Raw genomic sequence first — 18408 nt, forward strand, 5'->3', positions numbered from 1 at the left:
TCCTTCATCAGCTCTTGTTGAATATCGTGTTTGTGTTGCAGGTTCTGTCTTTTGCGTTAGTTTGGACCCAGTGACCAACAGTCTGGCTGTTACTGGTGGAGAGGACGACCGGGCGTTCGTGTGGAGCGTGACTGATGGAGACGTGCTGTTTGAATGCACTGGTTAGCAGAAGTCAGCATGTGCAGATAGTGCATCACGTGTACAGTCCGTGTCCATCGACACGCATCTGATTGTTTCTGATTCCTGATTCATGACAGGTCACAAGGATTCTGTCACGTGTGCTGCGTTCAGCTGTGACTCAAAGCTGGTGGTGTCTGGCGATATGAGCGGCCTCATTAAAGTCTGGAAAGTGGAGAAGAAGGAAGAAATCTGGTCTTTTGAAGTTGGAGACCTGGAAGTAAGTTTAAAGCACGTCATGTTTGTGTCACGCATGTTTTTGGAGAGTGTTTAATGCGTCCGTCCTCCGCCGCAGTGGTTGGAGTGGCACCCCTGCGCTCCGGTGCTCCTGGCCGGCACAGCTGATGGGAACGTCTGGATGTGGAAGATCCCGAGCGGAGAGTGCAAAACGTTTCAAGGGCCAAACTGCCAGGCAACCAGTGGAAAGATCCTTCCAGATGGTGAGAGCTGAGACTTTCAGAAGTCTTTGAACTGTGGTGTACGTCTGCTGCTCTAAGCGTCTGTCTGTTGTACAGGAAAGAGAGTAATTGTGGGCTACGAGGATGGAAGTTTACGTCTGTGGGACTTAAAACAAGGCAACGCCATCTATGTTATCAAAGGTAATTCATGCTCCATGTGTTACTCACTTTCTTCTGTACATTTGCAACTAAATTTTAAGATTGCGACTAAATGGTCACATTTTGAAGCTCATTTTGTTCGAGGAGCTGCTCGGCTCTCTTTGATTATACGCTGCCATTTCTGTATGAGAAATCCTTAGTTATTCACTCCATGCTGTGAAGTTCAGTTGAGTTGTGCTGTTTCAACGCTTCGAGTGTTTAACTTTTCCTATTAAAGCGTAGAACGTGAGATGACACAATCAATAGAGAGGACATTTTTTAATAATAAGTTAAAAAATCCATGTGATATTACTTACTGGCCCAGATTTTCGTTTTGGTGGTCAGTGCAAGAAAACCCTTGTGTATGTGCCGCAGAATGAGCTGTAGCGGTGTTGGACACTTGACATTTGATATTCAATAGTATTCTTGACATTTATTCATCAGTGCTTTGATCTGCCTGCATTGACACTATTCTTTAAGAGCTGCTGTGCAGCCAAATTATGTACCAGTTATCAATGTAAAGCTGCTTTGACACAATCTGCATTGTAAAAAGCGCTATATAAATAAAGGTGACTTGACTTGTTTTCTCAGGTCATGACGGGCACCGGGGTCCTCTGACATCACTGGCGTGTAATAAAGACGGAACGCTGGTTCTGACCGGATCAGTGGACGGTCAGGCTAAACTCATCAACACATCTACAGGAAAGGTGAGCACAGTTAGAGCTGTGTCTATATAAGCATATGTCAGGGTTTTTCCTCGCAATACTATATTGAAATTTTCAATAAAAAAAAAAAATTAAAAAAAAATCATCACATTTAATCAACCTTGTTCTGTTTTTGTTTAGTCAACTAAATGGGAATTTTAGTATAGTTTGTCAATGAAAACTGAGTATGGGTGTGCGATATCATGATTATTTATCGTGGACGATTAAAGTGTCTCCACGATCTGCTTTTGAAGAAATATCATAGTATCGTGCTACAGCGTATTCTGTCAGTTCTGGCGCCTCCGTCCCAACTTACTGAGTGACGTGAAAGTACATTCACATCACATGTTAACGCAGAGGTAGGGTTACACTCACGTGACATTGCAGTTATTCACATTCACAAAAGTTTATTGTTCGCATGCGTTTTAAAGCCTTGCCGGTTAAACACTTTTTATTTGCACGCTGTTCTGACATACATACTCCCGATGCGCACGCTAAAAGCCTGTCAAACAGAGAGCGAGTACTGAACTAAGTTATCTTTCGCATCTTATTGCTCTTAAACTGTCAAATACACACAAGGTTTACATAAACACAGTTAATTAAGTCTTACATGAACATAAACAGTTGGGAGATAACCGAGTGCTTGTCTGTATTTTAGATCCGTGCAGGAAGTCTTAAAGCGACAGCAGCCTAATAAACCTGCTGCCGCTTGTCATCTTGATCAACAACAAAAGACAGAGAAAATCTCTTACTGCTCTTCACTGAATAACTTTAGTAGATTTAATAAGAATCAGTGTATAATTTATACAGTAAAGTCTAGTGTTTTATTTTACATTTATTTAATTTCTTACTTGAATACTACTGTTAAATACACCTACGGTGAAATAAAACAACAACAACAACAACAACAAAAACTGTTCATATAATTTGTATTGTAGTGATTTTACTTTTGCCCATCCAAGGATGTCAAGTAATGTAGTGATTGGTACTCACATCACCGCTGGCATTGTGATTTTGGGATCACGCGTCTTAAGGTGTGGTTATGAGTACATCAGATGACCATTAGATGCACCAGTCAATAGGTGTGTTCGACATCGGCTGCGGCCGGATGCAACCGATCGGCGAGAGTATCCGCGTGCAGTCGGAGGAGCTGAAAACGGAGACATGAAGTCAGACACTTTCTGCTTCCCGTAGTGACGCTCGCGCTGCGTTTGCACACTTTATCACAGCTGAAGTGAAATAAATGCAATATTTGACTAACACTGATGTTTCAGAGACATTTTCATTCAATACTTTATGTACTGCTTACAGCGTCTGTTTTTACAAAAATAAAGTTCAACATATATTATTTAAATGCCAATGTAGTGGGGTCTACATTTTTAATCAGTTTTATTTTGATAAACACGACACAATATAACATCGCAACTACATGAAAAGAGCTTTAACTGTTATAAAAACAGATTTTTGAGCATTACTTGGAACTGAAGGAACTGACAATAAACACGAAACACACGTGATCGTTGTCATGTGGTGAATCCGGCCAATCGTGAAACAGCTGTGTTGTCATCAGCGCTCGTGCAGCTCCTCTTTAGAAACAGCGCTGGCTGCCTCAGGTGGCTGATCTCGAATCGCTCTCGCGGTACTTTGAAGCCATACGTCACAGTCACATGGTGTCAGCACTGTCTCAAGTCGGACAAAATTTCTTACCGGCATGCACTGCTTCAAGTCAGCCGCCGATCGGTCTGTGCAGCGCTGCATGAGCTCGAACACACCTAAAGACTTTTACCTTGGCTTTATGAGAACACACTTTATGAGAGGCTCTTCAGTCATTTAGAATGAATGTAAACTAGAGGGAGCTGGTCAGCTGATTTATCTGAAAGATTGGTGAGATTGCTAAGGTGTAGAGCCTCTTCTGTTATCAGCACAAGGAAGACAAAAAAAAAATTAACAAAAAGATAAACAAGGACAACTACTAAATGAATACCATGGATGATAAAGGAATAAAGTGAACACTTGAACACCATCAGAGAACATCACGTGTCATGCTTACAGTGTGATTGATTTATTTTCTTCTTTAGGTGTTATGTTCATTTTCCAGTGAAAACAGTGAAGCAAAAGACTCGATGCAGGAGCAGGATTCCAACTCTGTAGAATCTGTGGGATTTTGTAATGTGTAAGTAAAGCAAATGATCTGCACTCAAGTAGTGTTTTGATGAAGTGCAAACACACATTGATCAGCCGGTCTGCTGCAGCTCTACCTCCGTGTTTTCACTCTGACTAAATCATTCACTAACCTCAATGATCTCACCCAGTCCTGTCACAGCCAGTGCCAGTCTCCGAGCAGATACGTTTTTTTTTTTTTTTTGTCTTGTTCTGTAGTCTGAAATCATCAGTTTTTTTTTTTTTTTTTCTCAAGAGACTCCGAGATCATCTTAGGAGCGTGTCCGGCCGATTGTTCGAAATCAACTCATTTCGGTTCTCATCCAATACTGTCAGTACAGTCAGATCAGTGATATTGTGGAATATAACGAAGCAAGCCAGAGGCGACAGTGTGAAGAACCCAAAATAGAATGTTTTAATTCCGAATATTTCATCCAGCTCCTTCTGTTTTATTACTATAAAGCTATTAAACAATCTGTATTGTATAAAGCGCTACATAAATAAACGTGACTTGACTTGTGTTTTGCTGTCTATTTCAGGTTGCCTCTAGTCGCTGTTGCATATCTGGATGGCACGCTGGCCATTTATGATATGAATTCACAGAGCCTCAGACATCGGTGTAAACATGAGGTAATAGCTGAGAATCAATTTAAATATGGCACATAAACATCTTGCCTTATATCATCGGTGTGTTGATTAACGTGTGTGTGTGTGTGTGTGTGTGTGTGTGTGTGTGTGTGTCAGGTTGGTATAGTCCACCTGCAGTGGGAAGAGGCGTCTGCCGTGGTTTCCACCTGTAATCTGGCTGGTGCCGTCACTCTGTGGGACGCTAGATCGGGAATCGTGATGTCAGAGTATCGCGGACACTCTGCTGAGATCCTCGACTTTATGTTGAACAGGTTAGTCTGTTAAACTTTAACTGAACTTAATGCTGTCTTAACTTAATGTTTTGTCTTTGTGGCACATGGGCCTGTGAGAGAAAGAGCTCACATGACAAATGTTCTATAATTAGTTTAGTTACCAGTAACACAATAATGTAGGCACAATTTGAAAAGCTAAAATCGTGTATGACTGACAAGTGGCGAATCTGAAATGAATGTTTTATTTCACATAGCTGATGAATGCTCCTGTTTCGCCAGAATGTAAATTTTCAGGAGTCACAACCGGATTTAAATATGGGTGTGAATCCCCTAAATTATTCCGTGTGTGTATGGAAAACGACTCGCACCCGAAATTGATTTGCCATAGCGGATAAACACACAAGACACCAAAATGGTATTTTTGACCAAAACAAAAACACATTCATGATTTTTTTTTTTTTTTCCAAAGTAAAAATGTACTTACGGCAGTTCTATCTAACCCATAGGCAATGCACAGTTTTGTTTGGATTTATTGAGCTTCATATGGGCTTGTTCTTTTTCCTGTTGTTTGTTTTTGTTTTTTTTTCCTTTGGTTTTTTTTTTTTGCAAGATCTGGCAACGGGAACGAGTCCTTGTGACACATCTTTGATGCACGTTTAAATACGGCGTTAACAACTAGTTCTTCACTTCGATTCCGTTCATACTGCAGAGAATTTGTGTAAATGTTGTTGTCACTACCTGAATTTTTTGGGAGTTAATTCTGTTAGAATGTGGTTGTCATTCACACTAATTACTGAACTGCGTGTGAACGGAACCGGGTTAGAGACACTAAAAGGTGAACTGACAATCGGGTTTATTTGCAGTGTGTATGTGTACAGGTCCATACATTTTGTTAGTTATTTTATAATGGTTTACTCTGACATAGGTTTCTGTGTTGTGATTGGCTGAAACCTGATATGTGAAGAATAGAACAGAGTTGTGTTGTGTGAAATGTTCCTCTTCATCCATCGTCATCTACACCAAATCACTTACAGCTGCTATTTTGCTTTCTGATTGTGTTAAAGGGTTAGTTCACCCAAAAATGTAAATTCTATCATCATTTACTCACCCTCAAGTCATTTCAAACCCAGAAGACCTGTGATCATCTTCAAAACACTAATGAAGATATTTTAAATATTATTCTCCCAGATTTTGTCAGTTTTGTCCATAAAATTCATATTAAAAATTGAACATGCTTTGCTTCCTTGATGTGTTCCACCTCCATCATGGGTAAAATATTAATTTGTGCAGTAACTCTTTCATAGTTTGGCATGTTGGGTCAGTGTTCACAGCCAGTCTGTCGTGTCCACAGAGAGGCGTCAGTTGCCGTCACTGCCGGAGGAGACCATAAAGCCAAAGTCTTCTGCCTGCAGAGGCCCGACCGGTAGGACCGATGGACCTTCATCCTCCGACCGCCGGGAACTGTAAAAACCTCAATGAGACGCAGTCGACTTTAAACAGAAACTTTATAAAGTTTTAATAGAGCTGTGCTATTCTTTTATGTCATTCTTGTCATGACTGTAAATCTGACACGCTGTTTGTTCTCATCTTTTGCTTATGCTACATACAGGTATAGTTGGGACATTCACTTTATGGCCAAAAATGTGACTATTACAGTCATTTCTGTGAGAACAAATATTAATACTGTACCATACAGTGACATTGTTGAGAAATTTGTGCTACCGAGTTTGTGGAGGATCTTCTTCTGCTCCAGCATGACAGTGACCCTGTGCACAAGGAAAGGACCATAAAGAAAGGGTTCATTGACTGTAGTGGAGTTTAATGTGACTGATCTGCAGGCCAGACCTGAACGCCACCGAACACCTGAATTGCCATGTCGACTGCGAGAGCCTCCATCACCCAACATCTGTGTCTGATGCACTGCTGCTCTCGTGTCTTCTTGAACATTTTGATCATTCTTCCACACTCAGTAAAGCTTATCTGTGGGGACGTCTCTTTCTGCACAAGGTCGCTGTCACGCTGGAGCAGAAGAAGATCCTCCTAAAACTGCTGCAACAAAATTAAAAACAACTCTCTAGAATCTCACTGTATGGTGTAGCATTAATATTAGTCCTCACAGAAATGACTGAAATTTCCAAACCCATTAATTAGAAGGGCATGTCCACATTCGTTTGACCATACAGTGTTGTATAAAATTCACTTTTGGCATAATCGTTACTGTAAAAATGCACATTTACTCGTAGGCTCAGATTTCTAGCCTGACGGGCATATTAAAGCTGCTGTTGTGTGTCTGTTTGCTCGTTCAGAAAAGGGTTTTCCTCATTCTTCTCCCGCCACGCTGTGAATCATTAGCAGTGACACAAATTTGAATCTGCCTGTGGACGAAGAAGGTGGTAGAAGTTTATTGCAGATTGGATTTGCCATACATTCTGCTGTAATTATTCAATATCATGTTGAAACAACCTAATTTGTTCCCTTTGTAACAAGTTACCTGCAGTGCTTTAATATGCAAAGAAATGTGATGGGTGAATAAACACACAAGTGATGTTAAACCAGCTGTGAGGTCGTATTTGCCAGTGAATCCACTCCATGGGCCCGTCCCAAAACACAGACTTGCGGTCTTTGTACTTCACCACTTGTCTGTTCGGCTCAAGTGTTCAAATGTGCTTGAAGGCCAAAGTGTGTGTAGAACTTGTGATTACCTGATGGGGCACACTTATTGTGTTGTAAATGTTAAGTTTTACAGAGCTTTATTTTAAATGCAGTGCCCTTTAAAATAAACGTCTAAATGTCTGTAACAGGCAACACAATTTAATTGTGGTGCATCTAATTAAGTGATAAAAAGTTGTAAACATTTTACAAAATACAAGTCGTCCACCTATATGCAATATCGCATTAATTTAACTTACCCTGAAAAGTTTTCCTCGTCACTACGGCACGCGAGTTCCTGAAAAATGAATGATGACTCTTGCCGACACTGCTATTTGATAGCCTTAGCAAGAGTGTGTATTTGGTGTGCATTAAGGCACTGAGCTTTGGTCTAGAACCAGCATCTGTCCACAGACTTCTTCTGCGGTTGGTTGTAAAGAACACCTTCAGCTTTTAAAACTACACATACAGTTGATGTTCATGAAACCAAATTTGTCATTAAAGCTGTTAGATTACTTATGGTCCCTCAAGGTATCATGCACATGTTGAACATGTATGCTTTAAAACAGCTGCCCAAAATCATATTTGGTATGAGCATGAATATTAGTCAGTAAAACTATATTAGACACTCCGCTGTATTTATTCAGTTACAGTAACCAGGACTCCCGCTAATACGTCAGCAAAATTGTCCATCCTGACCTCACTGATAACCCCATCTTATGCATAACACAGTTGTAGTTTTTTCTTTAAGTAATACACTGATGTCATTAATGTACACTAGTAAGTGGCGGGCTGGAGTTGATCCACACCTCATTTCAGTCTGTTTTGCTTGGTGACAAAAGATAATTAAGCACTGAATACTATTGAATCTGTCTCTTTTAGTAGGAATGTCCCTAGTTTGCATTAGCTCAGTTTTAAGAATGGAGTTAAATATCTTTCAGGCATTTATGTAGTTGTGTGTATCTCTATACCCTGAATCTCTTAGTAGTTACACACATCTCTGACGTCCTCATGACCCATGGGTCTCAAACTGTCTGTATCGTCTGCTATCTTTATCTGTCATGCATACAAGCACCAGCATACTGATGAAACTGATGTCATTGTAGGTTTGTAAGGGTGTTGCTCTGAGTTTTACGAGTGACGTTCCCGCTGGACTTGCCCCTGTTCACTTTCTCCGCTTGACAAGCGACTTTGTTTCTCTCCAGCCGCCGAGGATCTCACTGTCCAGAGCTCTGATGAAAAATCAGACATAATGGACAGTGCCATTTCCTTTTGCAGTTTGCTAACCCTGCCTGTAGACTTTTCTTACATGGTGTCAAACTACCTGACTTGAAGACCTAAGAAATTTACTCTACACTTCAAGCCAAGCTGACAAAAGGTACATTTTATGTCTCATTTTTCATTTGCTCTAAGAATAACATTTCAGGAAACTCGGCATTAATAAAGAAAGTGTTGAATTTATGGCCTGGAGTTCCTCGTTCTCAACTGTTATAAACTTGGGACATGGACCATTTACAAGCAAAAGGTATTTAGCATCTGCTTTTATTTGTAATGTTAATGTAGGCATTCAAATGTTTATTTTTAAACTGACATTTTTATAGACTAAAATGTTTGTTGTATATCAGAGCTGAATGTGTATTTTATTTGAAGTTGTACTTGAAACATCTAATCTAGTGCAGCGCCTAATGCAAAGATTCTGAAAATGTAAAAGAACTGCAAGGACATTTCTAAATGTAAATCTGAGTTCACTATTTGCTTCAGGATATGATAATGTCAGAGAATAGCTATTAACTTTTAGATCACAATTATCTAGATTTGAACTTGAAGCATTTTTTTTTTGGACGTGCGACTTGCTCACATCTGCAATGAGCTAAATAGGAATCATTATGATCAGAAGATCTGCTATGCTTCTTACTATCTTGGAGGAGTCAAGCAGCATGAAAAGAACGGGGCCCAGCTGTCGCAATCTGTGTTAGTATCTCGTGACACCATAAATGCAGTGTTCCCTTGCTTATAAAAGGTATTTGCTTTTCCACTGTCGTCCAGTGCAAGCCAGGGCCAGTAGCCTCAGACCTCGAGCCGCAAGACCAAAACCAAGCTGCGTTTCCACTGTCGGGGCAGTAGAAACCACCCTTAACACACCTCTATAGAACGACGTCATACAATCCCATCGTTTCACAAGCATGAGGAAGCTACCAGACTGAAAAGAAACTACATCGGGAGTGCACATCAAACATGCTGAATCATGCTGTATTTATCATTATTTCACATAAAACGAGAACACATACTCATTCGGTTGCGCCTGCTTCCATTTATTTGTGATCACAGCAATGCACAAAACAACTTCAGAGGCTTACACCTTTAGAAAAATACTATTAAAATGTCATATTTTGTGTCACATTTCTTTAGAAAGAGTGAGCATTTCTATTTATTTTTCACATAATTATGTGATCTGAGGAGGTTTGAGCGAACTCTCCCGTCTTACTTTACTATTACCGCTTTGGACCAAGGTATTTGGGGGCCAAAAAGCCCTGGCTGTTGGCCCCGATGAAGCCCCGGAATTGAAACGTGTGGAAATGTGACGGGCCCTGGGACGCACTAGCACACTCTCTCTTGGCCTGACAGTGGAAACACGGCTAATGTGGCAATAATAACAGCTGTCATATAGTTTCTCACTGAGGAAAATATGTAAAATCAGTACTGAAACCTTTCAGAGGAAGGAGAAAAGAAATTAGTTTTGTTGACAGAATTTTAGTAAAATGGAGTAATGTTTCATTGTTCAACAATATTTCTTCATTTGTTAATGTTTAATCAATGTATAACTCTCCTCTTCATACAGATTTAACAATGGACGTTTGGCGTGGAGAGTTGTGGTAATGGCTACGGTGATGATGCGAAACACCTCTGGGAGTGATGTGGAGGCCCAGCTAATCTATGCTATCACGCTGCCCATCTCCTGTGCCATAATCCTGATCAACCTGCTCATCATCCTGGCCATCACCTGCAGCCGTCGGCTTCACAACTCACAGAACTACTTCTTCCTAAGCCTGCTGGTGGCTGACTTGTGCACAGGCGTGGCGCTTCCCTTCATTCCCTGGATGGGCCTGAACCGCCCTCTCAGCTTCTCTTCCTGTCTGCTGGTGCACATTTTCCCCAACTTTCTGTTCCTGGCCTTCCTCTTTAACCTAGTACTGGTGCACTATGAACGTTATCGGAGTATCGTAAGTCCCCTCCGACGTGGACAACTCTGGCTGCATCGGCGATTTGCGCTTCCTCTGCTGGCCGTGTGGATGCTGCCGCTGCTGTTCGCGCTATTGCCTGCCTTTGGCTGGAACAACAAGGCTATTCATGACCAGAATGGTTGTTGTCCAGAAACCAATAGCACGGCACATTCTAACTGCGTGGCGTTGACTGGAGAGCGTTGCTGTACATACCGCAGTGTCTTTCCAAATGCTTTCATCTATTTGGAAGTGTATGGCCTACTGGTACCCGCCATCCTTTCCATTGCTGCAATGACATGCCGGGTGCTGTGGATCACACGAGAACAGCTGAGGGACATCCAGCGTCTGCAGCGTGCCGTAGCAAATAAGGAATACAGACGGAGACTGGAAATGCGTTATGCTTGTTGTGTGGCAGCTGTTTCCCTCGCCTTCTTGGCCTGCTGGGTGCCCTACATTGTTTACACCCATGTAGGGATGGAGTTTTTGCTTCGGCGGGGAAGAAAGAGCGATCGCACTGGACACATTGTGCTGTCCTGTGTCGGGGTCGGGGGCATTGCTGTCGTGCCCCTGCTTCTGGGACTTGCCAACAGGGAATACACAGATCCAGTCAAGAAACTGTTCCGCAAACTGAGGCACCGCTACGGAAATACAAGTGTGCAAATGGACAGTAGCCTTCGATTCTGTCACAGTTGATGTGATTGAAGTTTATATTTATAATATTCAACTTAAGATAAACTGTGATTTTGATTTCATTTTCAAAATAAAATGGTTTGGAAAAATAAAATGATTTGGGAATAATATACAAAGGACAAAACCAGCTGATGTTTTGGAACAAATGATTAAACAAAAATGTTCATGAACTGATTGAACCTGCTTTAATGAGGCTCTCAGCAGTGGTTAGGAGGTAATTTGAATAAAATATGCATCTACTTCTATTTTAGGCATTGTTGTTTATTAGGCCCTGTTTTGGAACAGATTTTCAGTCATAGACAGATCATTCTCTGGTAGATTTTGCTGATGCCACCCAGAATTCATTGGTTCTTGTGTAATAACCAGCAGAGCAGCCACCTCCTTCATGCTTTGTATAGGGACAGTATTTTGGTGTTGGTATGTAATATTTTGTTTTCTCCCAAAACATGTGCCAAAAGCAACCATCTCATCCAATTCAAGGACATTTGTTCCAAAGCTGGAAAAATGGAACAGTTACTTCAAGGCATTCTTGAGGCAACAGTGATCTTCATCAAAGGGTTAGTCATTTCCTGTTATCCTCTCCTGAACTTTTGTTGTGGTTCTCCTAAAAGGTTTGAGATGATGAGCCTGGACCTGGAGTTGTGCAGCATAATCAGGCCGGTAAGGTTTGAGATTACCAATATTATACAGCACAAATCAACAACCAGAGGTGCTTCTGCCAAAAACTGTAGTCAATGCAAAAACTGGAAAAATGTAAATGGCTAGCTAGTTAATTCAGATCTGATAAAGCTTCAGATTGAGCAGTGATGATGATTTTGATGAAGAATGTATTACATAAGTTCTAAACATGTTCGAGAGGAACATCTAATCCTGTCAATCATAGCTCAAGGATTTACAAGTGACTGTTATAAATTTTATGGATATAAAAGGCGCTGTTACCGTGAAGACTGAATAAGGAACACAGTTTAATTAAATCCAGTAATGAAGCAGCAGGTGCTGAGTGTGACAAAGTACATGTAAGTCTTCCTCATTAAATTTATTGAAGTAAGACTTAAAAAAAGAATCCATATATGAATGTAAGCCCAAATCCCCATTTTCCAAAAAAGCGACTGGAGTAACATGGAGTAACAACTGGAGTAAATGCTGTGATTTACTAACTGCCTCTGTCTGTGCCCTTGTTTACAGCTAGTATACATCACAGTATACACTACAGCTAGGAGAACATCCGTTGTGGATGACAGACATCACCAGATATTTACATGAATTTGAAATGTCTTCTGTTAAGTTGTTGTGATCATATTTCATCAAGGGGAGATTCTCTGAATTCTCTGAATTCATGACTGCGTATCTGGGCATGGGAGGGTGGATGTTTATTGTGGATTATATATATTCTAAGATATTTCTATCTTCTAAGTGTGAAAAAGGGGTATACACATACCATTGGTCAGTTCAAAGTACATTTTAAAACCTGTTTTCATGAGCATTGTAAATAAGAGCACATTAAACCAGGAGTGCAGCATAAACCAGTCATGAGACATTTAGTTTGTGGAAAAACTTTGTGAAAAGATTTATGGATGATAGAGGGAACTGTTGTACTTGGAGCACAATATTCTCTCTTGAGAAACATGAGGGGACTTCTGCTATTTGGCAGTCTTTCAGATATATTAAAATAATATCACACTCTCTGATGTTGTGTATTATACTAAATCTGAAGACACTCATATTTTCTTCCCATGCTGACATTCTTAATTTCAGAAAATGATCACTTCTAAGTATGGAAGTATTTTTGTATGCCATAAGAAAGAACATTCTTTGTCCTTGGATTGTGGTTTTTGTCTGAAAGGATGAGGGATGCTTTGGTTAGATTTTAAAAATCTAGCAAAAGATAACAAATTTACATTAGTATGACAGTGACGAAAAACAGCAGTGTAGTAATGCCAGATAAACTGCGGAAGAGATATTTTCAGAGGCTAATACTTTAATTCAGTTTTGTGCAAAAGAAGAGTGGATTCTTTGCCTGCTGTAAATAATTTAATGTAAAACTAGCAATATCTTACCATATTAGAGTTGTCAATCATCTTGATACCTTAATAACGTATTAGTTAGGGTTAGGCTGAAGTGTCATATGCTACCGGTTTGAACCACAATGCCACTCAGGTTGTTTGAATGCATTGTTTCTTACAGCAGGAGCTGAATGTGGTGACAGTTTACAGTTTATCATTAAATATATTAGTATTATTAATCTGATTTATTTTGCCTTTTTTTCTCTCAGTAAAAATGTATTTTGGTTTAGCCCGCAAGCCTTCATTTTAGCTGAAAAATGAAGAATGACCTTCAAGTTTCTCAGAGTAAATATGATCCTGATTTCAATTCTGTAGAAAACCTATTTATTTCTGACCTGTTTGTTACATTTTGCTTCGTGTTGTAATTAGTAACTGCAAAAAGTTAGTTAAACACATATGCTAACGCCTGGAACACATTTACACATGTAAACCACACTAAAAAAGGACATTCCCAGATAAGTTTGTTCCACTTAAGAGGTTTGAACCTGACCTTAAAGTTTGTTTGGATCTTTCATGTATGAAACAAAATACATTTTTTTCACATTCATTCTTGTAGTTGTTGATAGATATGAAAAAGTTTGCAATGATTTCCAGATGCCGGGGGGATGTTTTGTTTATCCACTTAATGTTATCTCTCACACGTGTGATCAAATGCTCCAGACTTTCTGAACACACTTCACTGATCTTGACGTTGTATGGATGCATATGCACTACGACTGTTTGTGGTACTCCACCTGTGGAGGTCAGCACCAAAATGTTGCTGATACTCTTTTCATATATCCATTTTGTTTCCACATTTGTTTTTTATTAGCATTTTTGAAAATCTTCCTCGAATAATTCTTAGAATCAATAGTCAAACTGCAGATGATGCGCACATACATGCGAGTGGCTGGAAAGTTTGTCTTTACACACACACAGTGCGGACGGGCCCCGCTGATGATGAAATTGATGGAAATTATACTATGCGCAAGACATAGCAGCAAAGGGACAGCTGAGGTATACTCTCAACTTAACCCTAAGCCTGAAATGAAGTAATCTGTATTGTTGCTGCTTAAATGCTGCATTGATCATATGGACACAAGGAGAACACAAATGTAAAGTTGAGGAGAAACAGGCCAGGGCACAGTAGACAGCTCTGGATGGATGTGAGGAGGATGTGTTTTGGCTGTGGACGGGAGAGAGAGACGCGCTGTGCTCTGTGTATTGCTGTCACTGTGCAGTGCATTCCAGAGCCTTTCTGCTGCTATAGTTCAGCCTTACATGGAACACTGGACTGCGCTTTATGTGGTTCTTACCTATAATGGAGTGGAAATATTGGAAATATGGATATATTATAGCATAATTTTAATCAATTCATATTTATATTTTTGCCACTAAGTCGGGCCTTAATCATGTTTGTTTCAAACAGACTGTATACGTAGTTGTAACGAAGTTCGTCAATACGGGAAGAAGGAGGCGGGAACCGGCGAACATTCAACAAAACTTTAATTAGAAATAAACAAAGAACAAAACGAAAGTAATGCCGGCAGACCCTCGCGGACGTCTGCCGGCCACACAAACATAATAAAACATAACATAAAGTCCAGGCCTGGTCCTCTCTCGTCCTTCACTGTAGTCGCTCCTCCTTTTATGCTCCCGGAGCTCCTCCGTGAGGGACTCAAGGCCGGTGCGCCTCCCAGGTGAAGCTCATTAACACTCGCGCCACCGGCCTCGCGCCGTTCCCTCACGGCTCTCGCCCGCCCTGGTCGCCACATACCCCCATCGCCCCTCGCAGGCCGGGGGGTACTCCCGAGACTGCGCTCTACTCCCCCCCCCGGGGCCTGTCTCGGCGGCCGCAGCACCTGGGGGTAAGGACAGACGAGACGAGAGAAAGGAGACGGAAGCAAGGGGAGCGACAGGACGAGAGAGGGGAGAGAGGGGAGAGAGGAAAAAGAAAGAGGGGAAAAAAAAATTCTGGGTCCGGTTCCCAGACACCCTGCCGCTCGGTCCTCAGCCTGCCGAGAGGCTTTTCCTCGCGGTGCCACATGCGATGGCACTGGACGCTTGGTGGACGGCCCGATCTTCGACCGCCTCCTGGCGGCCGGCGATGGCTCCTCCGACTGAGGGCAGCCGGCAGCGAGTCCCCCGTCCCCTGCTCCTCCCCTTAATGGCGGACGGCAGCAGGCTCCGGCCCACGGCGAACGGCGGCGACTCCTCCGCTCCCTCCTGGACGGCAGCCACCCCACCTCGTCCCAGGAGCACGGCATCCGGGTCTCCGTCCCACCTTTCACTAGGCTCCAGCACCACCGCCTCGGGCAGCCTCTCGCGGTCTACACACACTCCCGCGCTGCCCGAACTCCGCAGCACCGCGATCCCCCTCAGCAGCGAGGGCTCTTCGACAGCATGTCCCTCCTTCCTCCCGGGTTTCGGCACCAATGTAACGAAGTTCGTCAATACGGGAAGAAGGAGGCGGGAACCGGCGAACATTCAACAAAACTTTAATTAGAAATAAACAAAGAACAAAACGAAAGTAATGCCGGCAGACCCTCGCGGACGTCTGCCGGCCACACAAACATAATAAAACATAACATAAAGTCCAGGCCTGGTCCTCTCTCGTCCTTCACTGTAGTCGCTCCTCCTTTTATGCTCCCGGAGCTCCTCCGTGAGGGACTCAAGGCCGGTGCGCCTCCCAGGTGAAGCTCATTAACACTCGCGCCACCGGCCTCGCGCCGTTCCCTCACGGCTCTCGCCCGCCTGGTCGCCACATACCCCCATCGCCCCTCGCAGGCCGGGGGTACTCCCGAGACTGCGCTCTACTCCCCCCCCCGGGGCCTGTCTCGGCGGCCGCAGCACCTGGGGGTAAGGACAGACGAGACGAGAGAAAGGAGACGGAAGCAAGGGGAGCGACAGGACGAGAGAGGGGAGAGAGGGGAGAGAGGAAAAAGAAAGAGGGGAAAAAAAAATTCTGGGTCCGGTTCCCAGACACACTGCCGCTCGGTCCTCAGCCTGCCGAGAGGCTTTTCCTCGCGGTGCCACATGCGATGGCACTGGACGCTTGGTGGACGGCCCGATCTTCGACCGCCTCCTGGCGGCCGGCGATGGCTCCTCCGACTGAGGGCAGCCGGCAGCGAGTCCCCCGTCCCCTGCTCCTCCCCTTAATGGCGGACGGCAGCAGGCTCCGGCCCACGGCGAACGGCGGCGACTCCTCCGCTCCCTCCTGGACGGCAGCCACCCCACCTCGTCCCAGGAGCACGGCATCCGGGTCTCCGTCCCACCTTTCACTAGGCTCCAGCACCACCGCCTCGGGCAGCCTCTCGCGGTCTACACACACTCCCGCGCTGCCCGAACTCCGCAGCACCGCGATCCCCCTCAGCAGCGAGGGCTCTTCGACAGCATGTCCCTCCTTCCTCCCGGGTTTCGGCACCAATGTAACGAAGTTCGTCAATACGGGAAGAAGGAGGCGGGAACCGGCGAACATTCAACAAAACTTTAATTAGAAATAAACAAAGAACAAAACGAAAGTAATGCCGGCAGACCCTCGCGGACGTCTGCCGGCCACACAAACATAATAAAACATAACATAAAGTCCAGGCCTGGTCCTCTCTCGTCCTTCACTGTAGTCGCTCCTCCTTTTATGCTCCCGGAGCTCCTCCGTGAGGGACTCAAGGCCGGTGCGCCTCCCAGGTGAAGCTCATTAACACTCGCGCCACCGGCCTCGCGCCGTTCCCTCACGGCTCTCGCCCGCCCTGGTCGCCACAGTAGTGTTCTGTAATTCACCCTTCACCAGGAGTTTGATTGACAGGCGATCCGACCAATCCTAATGCTGGTATTATGTGCCCCTCCTTGCTATCCGCCATTTTGTCAGACAAACTACCTAGAGAGTAGAGTTAGTAGATTACCGTCGGTGGACTTGAACTTGTGTTTTGCTGTCTTTCCATGGTTGAAACAACATTCCTTCTTGTGTTCATTAATGTTTATTTTGTGCTATAGCTAGCAGTAAAGAGGAAGAGATTATTGGTATCTTCTCTGCATGAAGATACGGAGCAGAGACTGCGCAGTGAGTTTAGTGATAGGGTTAGTAACTAACCAACAGTAACTAAGGGGGGCAGGTCTTTGCAAAGGGTCAACTGGCCTCCCATTTGGATTCTTTACAAATTAAACAAGCAGTTATTAGGCACGAAAACGTGAATTGTGTAACATTTGCTTGGAATTGGTGTTCTTCACATCACCTCAAACTGATGTTGGTCCCAAGCAAACGCATTTAGCCTGCCATTTCAGGTTTGCTTAGAGCTGATTGATGTTTATTTTACCTTCCTAAGCCAAGCCCCTATTTCAGCAGAATCATCATGCGTGACTATATATATTCATTAAGTGCCTCTCATTTCAAGCTTGTCTGTTGAATTTTTAAGAAAATTGCTTTATATATCTGGCAGTTCCCACATGGATTACCAGGGTCATGAGTCATGATTAAGGACGTTGTGTTTGTGGAATGTTGTCATACAGTTGCGATTAACATGTCAGTCATGTTTATCTTTTTTTTTATAGGAACTTTACAGAGCATGAACATGAAATTACATTTAAACAAGCAAACCAGATAATATAACAGCAAATAGAATATATGAAACAAACCGCAATGACCCCCAGCTCCGGTGCTCAGAAAGAACTGCTTCGCTGTGAAGCGGCAGCTGTTAGTAAACAAACTCGGATCCACGCCAATTGTTTTCCAAGACCATTGACACTATTGAGATAAATAATAACCAGCTAAAGTCTTACAGAGTGCACCTTTGAAATATTTCACATAATATTTTAAATATTACAATAATTACAAGTGTTTTACTTTAGTTGTGATGGTGTCTGACATACAGTTGTTATTGGAACCCAATGATTTGTATTATCAGTGCTTAAAAGCTGCCTTGATCATGTGGACACATGGAGAAAACAAATGTAAAGTTGAGGAGAAACAGGCCAGGGCACAGTAGACAGCTCTGGATGGATGTGAGGAGGATGTGTTTTGGCTGTGGACGGGAGAGAGAGACGCGCTGTGCTCTGTGTATTGCTGTCACTGTGCAGTGCATTCCAGAGCCTTTCTGCTGCTATAGTTCACCCTTACATGGAACACTGGACTGCGCTTTATGTGGTTCTTACCTATAATGGCTCAGAGTCTAGGGAAAACTACTTTTGCATTATAATTTTACAATATTACAGTATTTACAAATGTTTCACTATAGCTCTGTGCATTATTATAATAATGATGTAATGCTGAATTAAAGATTATTAATATAAAATTTCATTATTTTACACCTTGTTCA

The 18408-nt window shown here is 42.8% G+C and overlaps 2 protein-coding genes across 2 annotated transcripts in view; both read left to right on the top strand.

Annotated features, from left to right (window-relative positions):
- The window catches only part of LOC125273426 (angio-associated, migratory cell protein), a 7908-nt gene extending 856 nt beyond the window's left edge, over positions 1-7052 (top strand). The window contains exons 3-11 of the mRNA XM_048198772.1: positions 42-161; positions 258-397; positions 473-617; positions 693-776; positions 1365-1480; positions 3556-3650; positions 4177-4267; positions 4382-4536; positions 5849-7052. Coding sequence (XP_048054729.1) covers positions 42-161; positions 258-397; positions 473-617; positions 693-776; positions 1365-1480; positions 3556-3650; positions 4177-4267; positions 4382-4536; positions 5849-5924 — 1022 coding nt within the window. The 3' untranslated portion in view covers positions 5925-7052. The remainder of the gene's footprint in view (positions 1-41; positions 162-257; positions 398-472; positions 618-692; positions 777-1364; positions 1481-3555; positions 3651-4176; positions 4268-4381; positions 4537-5848) is intronic.
- A 135-nt stretch (positions 7053-7187) lies between these two features.
- On the top strand, positions 7188-11302 carry LOC125273427 (G-protein coupled bile acid receptor 1). Its single transcript, XM_048198773.1, has 2 exons — positions 7188-8524; positions 9986-11302. Exon 2 carries the CDS (start codon positions 10023-10025, stop codon positions 11058-11060), a length of 1038 nt encoding a protein of 345 aa, XP_048054730.1. The 5' UTR covers positions 7188-8524; positions 9986-10022; the 3' UTR covers positions 11061-11302.
- The last annotated feature ends 7106 nt before the right edge of the window (positions 11303-18408 follow it).

Source organism: Megalobrama amblycephala, linkage group LG8, assembly GCF_018812025.1.
Source record: "Megalobrama amblycephala isolate DHTTF-2021 linkage group LG8, ASM1881202v1, whole genome shotgun sequence".
Lineage (NCBI taxonomy): Eukaryota > Metazoa > Chordata > Actinopteri > Cypriniformes > Xenocyprididae > Megalobrama > Megalobrama amblycephala.